The sequence below is a fragment of the Mytilus galloprovincialis genome, chromosome 5 (assembly GCF_965363235.1).
Source record: "Mytilus galloprovincialis chromosome 5, xbMytGall1.hap1.1, whole genome shotgun sequence".
NCBI lineage: Eukaryota > Metazoa > Mollusca > Bivalvia > Mytilida > Mytilidae > Mytilus > Mytilus galloprovincialis.
In genome coordinates, this window is record NC_134842.1 from 97,057,278 (window position 1) to 97,069,968 (window position 12,691).

At 30.0% G+C, this 12,691-nt stretch overlaps 1 protein-coding gene across 1 annotated transcript; it reads right to left on the reverse strand.

Moving 5' to 3' along the window:
• Positions 1–2,660: 2,660 nt before the first annotated feature.
• On the reverse strand, positions 2,661–9,757 carry LOC143074872 (uncharacterized). The gene is made up of 5 exons (XM_076250097.1): positions 9,414–9,757; positions 8,068–8,246; positions 6,737–6,830; positions 3,578–3,647; positions 2,661–2,996 (listed from the first exon to the last, which is right to left on the reverse strand). Exons 1-5 carry the CDS (start codon positions 9,650–9,652, stop codon positions 2,937–2,939), a joined length of 642 nt encoding a protein of 213 aa, XP_076106212.1. The 5' UTR covers positions 9,653–9,757; the 3' UTR covers positions 2,661–2,936.
• Between the last annotated feature and the right edge of the window lie 2,934 nt (positions 9,758–12,691).

Here is a 12,691-nt window from a genome sequence, read left to right on the forward strand (position 1 = left end):
CAAATTTTTAGTACTCATTTCAAAACCCATATATATCAGGTCTTGAAACTTGAACAGCTAAATTTTATTTGGCCAATTAACTTCCTGCACAAGGTTTGTTCCCTTGTACTAAGGACATCTTGTGTCTTGCTCTTTAATATGATTCTATAGTTGTTATCTATTTTCTCGATATATGCAGAATCATCCAGAATAATGTCATAATTGTTCTAATAAATTTGAAATCCTACATATGAAAAATATTTCTCTCTTCAATAAATCTTGTCCGCAGTTTTCTCATAACTTCCTCAAACTTTTCATCCCCAGAATGAAGAAAATCACCTACACGAAAATAATTCATTCCATAAACATTTGACAAACACTGCAGGGTCCAAACTATATTGTTTACATCCCAAACGTAAAAACTCTCCCCTAACACTGAAATAAAATGGTTTTGCTCCATATTTAAGTCTATACAAGCAGTCCTTTAATCTTCATATTTTTTTCCATTCTTAAAATTTGCTTTCTGGTTGGGGCTTCAGAAAAATTACACCCATCTCTATCTTATATCTTCCCTTGAAAAAGAGCCGATTTTATAGTTTTAACGATCCGATTCATGCTTGCAGTTACCGTTGAAAGGAATATTTTAATTATTCTTTTTCCTACTGTTGGACTGTCTCTCTGCATGGTAAATTCTTCTTCAAAACCTCGCACAACAAGTCTTGCTTTTATTTGATTATCTTTGGTTTGTAATAACCCATCTTGTAGAAAGAGCATTCTGAACTATGTCATCACATTCTTCATAAGTGTCAAAATTATGGAGTTTTAAAAGTTCAGTTTGTTTAGCAATTTCAGCGTCATTCAAAAAGGAACAATTTTGTCGTATTTACACCAATTTTAGTCTCGCCACTGTCACCTGTGACCCTTTCCAAGTCAACTTTATCTGAATCTACACTTTTCTCATCTTCATCTTGAACATTATATCAATGTTTATTTTTCCCTTTTACTTTTTCTACTTTACTACATGTGTGTGAATTAGGCAGTTTGTACTGTATTTTGTCATTTTCTTTTAGATTAGGGATTATTGTTGCCTGAATGTTCTCCATCATTTTTTCTTCTTTGGAAATCTTGGCTTTTCTCAACAGTTGAAAGTCAATATTTCAGAGCGCAAATTTGTATTTTCTTTTCAATTTTACGATACTTAGCATCAAATGTTTCTACATAATCTTGAATGGATTGTCCCCTTTTAAAATCTTCAAAATCTTCATTGCAAGACTGTCGTCTAAGTCATCTTTTGCGTATCACCAGCCCAGTAGTCAGCACTTTTTGTGCTGACATGAATTATCATTAATATGGTTATATTTATAAATTATCTGTTTACAAAATTTTGAATTTTTGAAATACTAAGGCTTTTCTACCTCAGGCATAGATTACTTTAGCTGGATTTAGCAAAACTTTTAGGAATTTTGGTCCTCAATGCTCTTCAACTTCTTACTTTATTTGGCTTTTTTAAATTTTGGATTCCAGCGTCACTGATGAGTCTTTTGTAGACGAAACGCGCGTCTGGTGTATATACAAAATTTAGTCCTGGTATCTATGATGAGTTTATTTACAAGATGTTTGTTCACAAATGTAATTAGTGAGGTCCAACCAGTGTCTTCCTTTAAATCATCTAATCTGATCAAACAGTTTTTCTCTATTTTTTTTATTCATTACCTTCATGTAGGAATAGGGCAATTACAACACCCTGCTTTTTTGCTATCTAAATCAGTTATTCCAGGCCAAAAGTTCTTGCTTGTAAAGTTCAAATGATTTCAGTTTTGCATTGTTCTTGGGGTGGGGTATAATATTGTCCACCTTTATATTTTCTCTCCACTTTACACTCTATTATTATACACTCTGATGTCTTTTCCTTTCAACCAGGCACTGCTACCATTTTTTACTCAGAAGGACATCAATAAATTTTAATACTTTAATAACTATAAGCCCAATGTTATACAATCGACCATTAACAGAAAAAGGACTCACTCCTACAGGAAGTGAGTAATTGTAGAAACATGAAACAGAGTTATCTCTCTTTACATAGTCAAAGTAACATTAGATTAAAAGATTGTTGGTGTTTAATGCCACTTAAAACTATAAGCTATATTATGGCAATCAGTTTCTATTGGTGGAAGAAGCTGGGGATTCAGGAGAGAACCATTGACCTTTGACAGAAAAAAAAGACTATCCTTGTCAATTAAGATTGGAGTCGTAATGACGATCTTCTAACAAGAAACATCTTTATTATCTACTACTTAAAAGTACATGAAACTATCCGTAGTTGTCATACAAGTGAGAGGTTTCACTAGCTTTAAAACCAATCGACCTGCATAAGGTAATGTCTGTACCAAGTCAGGAATATTACAGTTGTTTTCCATTCTTTTCATGTGTTTGGGCTTTTATTTTGACCATTTTATAAAGAAATTTCCATTTTTGAATTTCCTGGGAGTTCAGTAATTTTGTCATTTTACCTTTTTTTGGCACATTATATACTATGGTTTGCTCATTGATGAAGGTCTTTAATTCTTACCTATAATTGATAAAGTTCTATTCATCTTGACTCTTTTTGAAATATGTCTCGTTTCCTTATTTTATACAAAACTCAAGATAATGAAAAACAAAAAAACGATTAAAACATTAAATATACATGTAGTTTGTTTATTTGCTGATCTACTCACAGAAAGACACTCACAAATAATTTAAAATATCTTAACAAAGGCTTAAAGCCTATATGCATAAATTAACATAAGTTAACAATAAGAGTTAAGCATGTTTTTACTTATTTGCATATATAAATTCTCTGAACACATTGTGTTTCTAGAATTAAATCATAGTTTCATAATTGGTTCTTTATGCATGCAACACTGAACATTTGACACTGTTATTGTAAAATGAGTCAAAAAGAAAACGCTGATCTCTCATTTTTTATTCAACCCCATCTTAGCCTGGAAGAAAACTCCATCACCAAGTGTAGATTGCTACAAAAGATAAAAAACAAATAGATATAAAATTAATGACATAACATCACTGCAACAGATGATAATATATGTGCAGACTGTTGCGCCTCCTCTGGAGAAAAAAAAACACATTTTATCATTCATAAAAGAATCTATTATATTCAACCATTCCACATTCTGTATGTGCCAGTTCCAAGTCAGGAGCCTGTTAAACTGTGGTTAGTTAATTGTTGTGTATCATACCTTTTTTTTATATAGGCAATATCATTTTCTCGTTTGAATTGTTTTACTATTTTTATTTCTAAGCTTGTTTCGAAATATGAGTTTTGTTCATTGTTGAATGTCGTATCTACATCCTCATAGTTTTTATGGATTGATGGAAATTTATAATATTTGGATATTTAATCTTATGAGTCTGCATACAGGCATATAAAAGATATATACTTCATTGAACATTTCAATTCTTGGTTCACATTTACCCATCTACACAAATCGTTAGAGCACGAAAAATAATGAATTGATTCACATTAAGTTGAATAATAACTGAATATTCTGCTTTTCTTTAGAACCAAAAATTATAGGCAATATCCTACAAGAGTTACCTTGTTAATTTCTTTATGTCTGTCTTTGCTAACAATTTCTTCTAGAATTTCACCATCTCCTTTGACCAACCTAGAATGTCAATTCTATATTTAAAAAAATGCTTGTCTTTTGTTTTTATGTTGGAGAATGTTTTTTCTGCCACATACTTATCTGTTGAATTAAGCCGTTTCCAACTGATTTTTACAGATAATTTTTTCCCAATAATATAAAAACCGACTTAGTCATATAAATAAAGATAACAAACACAGGGTGAACAGCTTCATTCTATAAGACACCAATGTCCTGGCGCCATAAATCAATCAATTTAAAATAATAATTTCTGTTAGAAGATTTGGAAAAGATGTTAAACATGAGTCTTAAGGTGGTACCCAACACCTTGACTAACATTTATTTGGCTGGTTTAATTTTCATAAAATGTTGACAAAATATTTACTTTGACCCTTTGACAAAAATATAAAAATTTCAAAAAAATTGAACCAACCAATTTATCAGAAAAATTACACTGGTTATATAGCAGTTTGACAAACATTAATTTTGATCATTGAGAAGCTTAATATTCCCTTAAGGAGGCTCGCGGATCTAAGATTTTCAGAAAAAAATTAAACATTAATTTTTTATTACAAATTTTATTTATTACCTTTAGTAGTTGTTACTTTATCATATGGTACAACAATCATTCCAAAAAATCAATTCGTGTTGGCCCCAGGTGACTTTTAAAATGTAGATATCATTGAAAAGGCTCCAATTTATCTCCCTTTGGTGCAAAAATGCCATTTTTTGGCATTAAAATTGAAACATCTTTTTTAACTCATCGGTGACCTATACTTTTTATTATTGTTTTCGAATAAGCTGTACATAAACTAAATAATTGTAAAATTTAAGCGATTTCTGTAATTTAGTTCTTTTTTTATTTCGATATTACCGCTATTTCTCCTATTAGTTCAACAGAAAAAAAGGACATTAACAAAAATGTATGCTTCTTTCGAAGGCAGATTGTGAGTGTAAATGAACGGTGACCCCATTTTTTTTATTTCATTTTTCTATTAAGTATAAGATAAAGTTCATTTATAGAAAAATATAGAGAAATCCTATATTAAATAAAAAAATTGATTTAGACCCGCGAGCCCCCTTAACAACACAACGTAATTTAAACGTTTAGCTGATTTTACAGAGTTATCTCCCTGTAGTGTTAGGTACCACCTTAAATATTTCCTTAGTATACTTTGGTTTTAAGTTTGATGTAGATTTTTAACTTTTTAATTTTAATCTGTACTAGTGATATTTCAATCAATTTAAATTGTATAAGCCATTTCTAAAGAAAGATATCATCCTCTGAGAAAATTGCCAGGAATGTTGATTTGTCATAGATTTTTTTTTAAAGAAAAATAAATAAATCTACAGTAGAGGGAGATATTTTTATCAATGAAAACCGACATTTTGATGAGATACAATGTTATGAAAGTTGTTTCCTATGTTTGAAGTAAATGTGTACCTGAATATTGGACTTTTTAAGATGCATCAGTATACAGTATTTAATATGTAACTATGCAATAGATCAAAATATTTTTCCCGAGGTATGAAGATCAGCTGATTGTTCTATTGTCCCAAGCCGCTGGCTTTGGGCAATAGAACAATCAGCTGATCTTCATACTGAGGGAAATATATTTTGATTTATTAACTTATAAAGAGTATTTTACTGTTTTATTTATATTTCTATATTATTTGCTATTTTCTGCCATTTTTATTTGTTCCATGGTCTATTGCACTGGAAATTATCGTTCTATTGCACCTGTGTGCAGTCTATTGCACTGACCTGTTATGACGTTTTATTCTGAAATCTGATTAGATGAAAGGTATTCATGTTGTCCAATCAAATTGTATTTATTACGTAATAAAACAGTTATTAAATGTGTAACAGTGCAATAGAATACCTTGGGAAATATATTTTGATCTATTGCATGGTTACATATTAAATAACTGTATACTATTGCACTGTTACACATTCAATAACTTTTTAATTACCTAATACATACCCAAGAACGTTTAAAAGACCCAATTTGATTGGACAACATGAATACATTGTGTACCTTCCAACTAATTAGATTTCAGAATAAGAGGTCATAACAGGTCAGTGCAAAAGACTGCACACATGTACAATAGAACAATAATTCCAAGTGCAATAGACCATGGAACAAAAAATGGCAGAAAAATAGCAAATAATATAGATATAGATTCCACAACTGCAACAAGTGTATTACGATATTTCTCCACTTGAGACCGTTAAATTTCAATATTTAAAGTGTGAGGCTTGCCGAGCTTTTTAAATAATTAAAATTTAACTGTTGAGTTACATGAGTTACACTTGTGTAATCTGTTTCTCTAATGATTTTTATCCTTCCTTTTCAAAGATTTAAGGAAAGTTGTGTACTTTTGATGTGACGTCATCAGGCATGGTTGCCTTTTTTCATGACGTCACAATAAGAAAATTCAGAAGAAAACAAGAAAATTTAACGTCACAATTAAATTCCAACCAATCATTTGCTGAGAACAAATTTTTCAATAGTGATTAGAAATATTTTTCTCATGCCGGTCAGGAAATGTGAAAATAGCATGAAAATTAGAGAAAAATATAAATAAAACTGTAAAATACTCTTTATTAGGAAATAACTATTAACATATGACTGTTAACATAATAATTAATAGTCTCCCTCAACTTGAGTAGACAATGCTTACAAAATAAATCAATGTTGTATTTCTCAAAGTTTTATTTTGTTTCTATTTTTATAATTACCAACATCAAACATTGTCAAAGGGTAGTGTATTTTCAAACAACTGAAATATTTGTGTGATTTTCATAAATAATGAAGCAAATTCTGGATTGAAAAAGATTTTTTGACAAAATTTGCTTTTGTTTAATAAAATATAAAATCAAGTTTGACTACTTTGAATTTGTTATTACTTTCTTGGTTTCAAGGGTATGGGTGAATGACAAATTTAAATATTCAACTAAATACAAATGATCTGGAATACTTTTGCCAATCCATGGCTTAAATATAAAAAAAATTACAAAAATAAAAGTTTTTCAGGAAAATTAGTACTGAAGAAATTATAAATGAATTTACAATAGTCACAATACAATATAATTGTTTGTTCGTTACCTGTTCCTGCCCGTTTCCGGATCATACACCCTTTTAATTACACTCTGTTGTTTTTCCCATTCTTCTTTTGTCATCGGCTTCATGGATCTAACAGCTAAAAGAAGAAACGATGAAATATTTCAAATACAATTATATTTTGTAAATATACTGCTTAAAAAGTTAAGTGACACAACTTCTGACTTAAAAAATAAAATCAATATCAATTTGTCTTTTATTTCTTTGTTTTCTTAATCTCTAAGTATTTCTGTTTTCAAAAATGCTAGCCCTTAAAATTTTACCCCTATTAATCTCAATAGAAGTTTAAGAAAATTTTCTTTGATTAGCATGTATTATCAGGTGTTGTGTAAATGTCCCTTTCGTGAGTGACTTGATTTATTAGTATTAACAAGGAGAGAAAACATTGAATAACTTGAAAAATAATACAAACAAGAATGTGTCCAAAGTACACGGATGCCCTACTCACACTATCATTTTCCATGTTCAATGGACCGTAAAATTGGGTAAATAATCTAATTTTCTAAAATAAGATCATACCATAGGGAACATGTGTACTAAGTTTCAAGTTGATTGGACTTCAACTTCATCAAAAACTACCTTGACCAAAAACTTTAACCTGAAACTCGCACTTTCATTTTTTATGTTCAGTGGACCTTGAAATTGGGGTCAAAAGTCTAATTTTGATCTAAAATTAGAAAGATCATATCCTAAGGAATATGTGTACTAAGTTTCAAGTTGATTGGACTTCAGCTTCATCAGAAACTACCTTGACCAAAAACTTTAACCTGAAGCGGGACGAACGGACGCAGAGACAAACGGACTAACAGACAGACGTACAGACCAGAAAACATAATGCCCCTCTACTATCGTAGGCGGGGCATAAAAAAGAAGACTTAGTGATGTGAAAGGAAGAAACTATATGTCACCACTTAGTGCTACCTCCAAAATGAGCAAAACCCCTATGGGCCTTACCAAATTTCAAACTATAAAAGGCCTTAACATCTGTTGTCATATAAAACTATGCCGGCTTGTATAATTCCAAATAAGACAACACTCCACCAGAGATCAAATGACATAGATGTTTTACAACTATAGGTCACAGTATGATTAATGTTTATAATTGCCTATGACTTGGCAGCACCGTAGTTTAATCACTTAAATGCTGTTATAGTTGGATAAATATATATATCTTATTCTAAATTGACTTATCAAATAGAACATCCAATTCGATGAGTGGATGATATGTGATTCTCAACATCATGAATATATTTATTTTCACTGATATTGGTCATGTACTTAATTTGGTCTATCTAATTTTTATGTCTATTTTATACCATTTTTTGTTTCTTTTTCCTTGCTTTTAAGCTTCGCGTCTTCATTTTTAATAAGTTTTTCTAATTCTCGTTTTGGCTCTACTTTATCTTTGGAAGACTTTTTCTTTTTTCGTTTCTTCTTTTTCTTTTTAGATTTTTTTCTTTCCCTAGAGGCACTTGAAGAACTGCTTGAAGATGACCTTAAAAAATAAAATTTTTGTTGTCATAATATTAAGTTAAATGCATGACAAGGAGCAACAAATTTTATATGAAAAAGAAAAAAAGACATAATTGAGTAATTAAATGTTCTGAAGGGTGACCAAGTGAGCTTTATAACAAAAAATAAAATCTGCTGTTGTGGAGTTTGCATATGCAGATATACGTTATTTTACATCATCAGTATTTTCAGTTATAAATGTAAACAATTAAAAAAAATTGCTCTTGCTCAATATCTGTTGTCTTGACAGTAGCTTCTTGGTTTCAACACATACAATTCTTCGATAATTAACATATCTAATAACCAAAAAGGTTAGGCCAGCTACATGTAATATAAGCTCAATTGGACTTATAAAACCCAATTGAGTTATGTCAGCTAGAATTTAACCCTAATTTGATAAACGAAAACACACCATGATCAGATGTTCTCATGTCATTTAGACACAAGTATTTATATCCTGTCCAAGTTGGTTGGAGTGATTTACAGCCATTTCCTTTTACCTTAGTGGCCAACATCATATGGGTGAAGTTCAATTCCCTTACCAATCCAACCAACATGGGGAGTATAGACTTGAGCCTGAACAAAATGAAATAATCTGGAACGACATGATACCAACTAGGCCAAATAGTGGGTCTAAGCATGACACGTGAAAGTCGAATTATTGCGCCGTGAAAACAGGAAATGAAGTCTAGCGGGACACAGGAAATTACAAAAAAATGAAATTTGTTATGTACATAGTGTATGCGGGATACAGGAATGTGACATAACAGAAAGCAGGATTCGGCATCAGAAGCGCCCAATGAGAACCCCCCCCCCCCCATATAATTATAAAGTCTGGAATGGCTATTTTATTTTTTTGCTTTGAGTCGCTGTAAGTAGTCAAAGCAAAAAATAAAATAGCCTTTCAAGAGGTTATTATTATTTGGATTAGATACAAACAAGATAAGTGTTGTAGACAAATTGTCATTCCAAAAATCTGCACCAGAGGAAGACACTTCGGCACCAAGACAAATCTGCACCTAGCACTTGAGAAATGTCCACAATGATGCCAAAATGTCTTCTGACTTGCGTGCCGAAATGTCTTCAACTTGTTAGTGTTACCAGTCATTTGCAAGTGCTGGTAAATGAAACGATAATGCTAGATTTTCACCTATGCTTAGATTTATGTTTCTTCTTTCTTTTATGTTTTTTAGAATCTTTTGATGATCTTCTTCTTGAGGGATTAGAACTTTGGGAACTAGAACTTGAGCTTGATGAACTGGATGAATCAGAACTTGATGAACTATGCCTACGACTATGTTTCTTTTTGCTGCTGGACTTCGATCTTGATTTTCTTTTCTTTGAAGGTAATGGTGACCTTGACCGTGATCTATTTCTGGATTTTCCCATTAAATTTATTTCATTTGATCAATAAAAAGCTCAAAATGTGCAAAACAGTCGAGAATAGTGAAAATTTACAAATCTTATGGGCGCAGACATTTTGTTTTTATATATTTCGGATTAAAACAAAAAACTTACAAAACACAACTTCATTTATTACAAGTAATATGTAGCAAATTATATTTATTAGTTTAGTTATATTTGTTTTGATGATATTATATATAAATGATATATAATAAAAACAAATACAAATATATTGTTTAACTGTAACTAAATTCGTTTTTTTAACGATTCTGTTATTTATATTTCCCTAGCAGCGGAAGAAGGGTTACACCAATGACTGGACCGAATGACAGGACCGAATGACAGGACCAAATGAAAAATGCTAATAACTTTTTCATTTCTCAAAGGATTGATCTCAAATTTGAAATATAATAAGATTTCATCATTTGATAAATAGATTTAAGAAAAAAATTAAAAAGTTTTGTAAGAAACTTTAGAAAATGTGACATGACCAACTTTGACAATGACAGGACCAACATCGAGAATGACAGGACCAAATAAAAATGCTAATAACTTTTTTGTTTTTCAAAGGAATTATTTCAGATTTGAAATATAAAATGGTATGTCATATTTTGAAACCAAAATGTTGTAAAAAATATAGATTTATTTTCAAAAACTTTCGAAAACGTGACATGACCATCGCTGATTGACAGGACCAACCTCGACAATGACTGGACCAGATAAAATTGCTAATTTCTCTTTTATTTCTCAAAATATTTTTCTGAAATTTGATATATAATAAGATTTCATCATTTGATAAATAGATTTAAGAAAAAAAAATTAAAAAAATTGTAAGAAACTTTAGAAAACGTGACATGACCAACTCTGATAATGACATGACCAACATCGACAATGACAGGACCAAAGTAAAATGCTAATAACTTTTTTTATTTTTCAAAGGAATTCTCACAGATTTGAAATATAAAATAATATGTCATATTTTGAAAAATAAATGTTATAAAAAATATAGAAAGTTTAAACGTGACATAACCATCGCTGACTGACAGGACCAACCTCGACAATGACAGGACCAGATGAAATTGCTAATTACTTTTTATTTCTAAAAAATATTTTTCTGAAATTTGAGATATAGTCAGATTTAACCATTTTATACATAAAAATAGGAATGATATAGGAAAAAAAATACTAAAAGCTTGCTGTAATGTGACCTGACCAACACTAACAATGACAGGACAAACCTTGACAAGGACAGGACCAAATAAAAATGCTATTCACTTTTTAATTTTGAAAAGGAATTATGTCAGATTTAAAATAAAATGTGATCTCATCTTTTAAAATATCAATTAAAGAAAAAAAAATCTAGATTTTTTTTATTGCGAAAACGTGAAATGACCATAGTCCCTACTATAGAAATCCTGGTTGAAATTAATAATAATAATTAAAACACACACATTAAGATTGAATGATTTATAAGCTTTTAGAAAATAAGGGAAAAAGCTAACTTTATTTATCTTTGGTGTAAATATTTATCATATTAATTGATATTTCACACATGCTATATCTTAAATTTAACTATGTATTTGGGTTGAGAATAAAGATCATTCATTCATTCATTCATTCATTCATTCATTCAGATTATTTTGTATATTAATTAATGGACATAATCTGACACGTCTGAAAACAATTATAAGGTAACAAACAAAAGGTGTGACATAAGCCATAAATAAGTTGATAAATCCAATAAAGATTGTGATGACAGTAATTAAAATCACATAATAGTTCAAGTCGTTGTTTTATTCAATATTTTCAGAACATTAAATAATTATTTCCATGTATGCTTGAGTATATGCAGGGTATATCTTGATAGTTTCCCCCCTCATAATAAATAAACAAATAAACATTTCTTGAAGTATGCCCGACCCTTGCATGCATGATTTCTTGGTAGTTTCAAATGTTTTCATAAAATATACTCAATCAAACATTTTCACGGACTACTTTAAAAGGTTTGATACCTTTTCAAAGTGGCTTAAATTGGGCTTCATGATGTCAAGAAATATTATGATGACAATTCAATAAATCTGAATTTATCTATAGTTTAATGAACAATCTCTTAAACTATAAAATGATTATATGTAATTACATATAAATATTTCAAGATCTCTTTCTTAAATATAGTGATCATTCGTGTCTTTTTGTCCTGTGACTCTGCATGTCCTGTGACTCTCTGCCAACATACGTTTAGCATGTTTAGTAGCTAGGTCAAGAATTTTAACCACCATAGAATATATTTTCCTGAATTTATAAGATATATCTTACTAATTATGGATCAGAATTGAACAATTTCAGTAAAATCATTGGCCAGATCATAGCCGATGCTGGTCAGGTCACACAACCGCAAGCTTTCAATACGTTTTTTTTTCTATATTTTTCTTATTTGATGTGCAAAATGATCTTAATTGTCATTATTTCAAATTTGAGAGGAATATTCTGACAAATGTTATGCATAATTAGCATTTTTATTTGGTCCTGTCATTAATTGTCGAGGATTGTCCTGTTATTGACAACGTTAACCAGGTCACATTTCAGCAAGCTTTTTATACCTTTTCTTATATTTATGTATAAAATGGTATAATCTTCACATATTTTAATTTTCAGAGAAATATTCTGCGAAATAAAAGAATAATTAGCAATTTCATTTGTTCAGGTCTTTGTCGAGGTTGGTCATGTCAGTCAGCGATGGGATCATGTCACGATTTTGAAAGTTTTTGAAAATAAATTATTATTTTTTATAACATAAATGTTTCAAAATGTGACATATCATTTTATGTTTCAAATCTGAGATAATTCTTTTGAAAATTAAAAAAGTTATTAGCATTTTTATTTGGTCCTGTTATTGTCGAAGTTGGTCCTGTCATTATCAGAGTTGGTCATGTCACGTTTTCTAAAGTTTCTTATATATTTTTTGTGTATTTTTTTTTAAATTTATTTGATAAATGATGAAATCTTATTATATTTAAAATTTTA

What these genes read in the sequence shown, in the direction of transcription:
- LOC143074872 (XM_076250097.1), bottom strand. Translation starts at nt 9,652, where the DNA reads ATGGGAAAATCCAGAAATAGATCACGGTCAAGGTCACCATTACCTTCA. An exon ending in AAACATAAATCTAAGCATAG is followed by an intron (nt 8,247 to 9,413) that starts GTGAAAATCTAG and finishes TTATTTTTTAAG; the next exon opens with GTCATCTTCAAGCAGTTCTT. An exon ending in GGAAAAAGAAACAAAAAATG is followed by an intron (nt 6,831 to 8,067) that starts GTATAAAATAGA and finishes TTCTTCTTTTAG; the next exon opens with CTGTTAGATCCATGAAGCCG.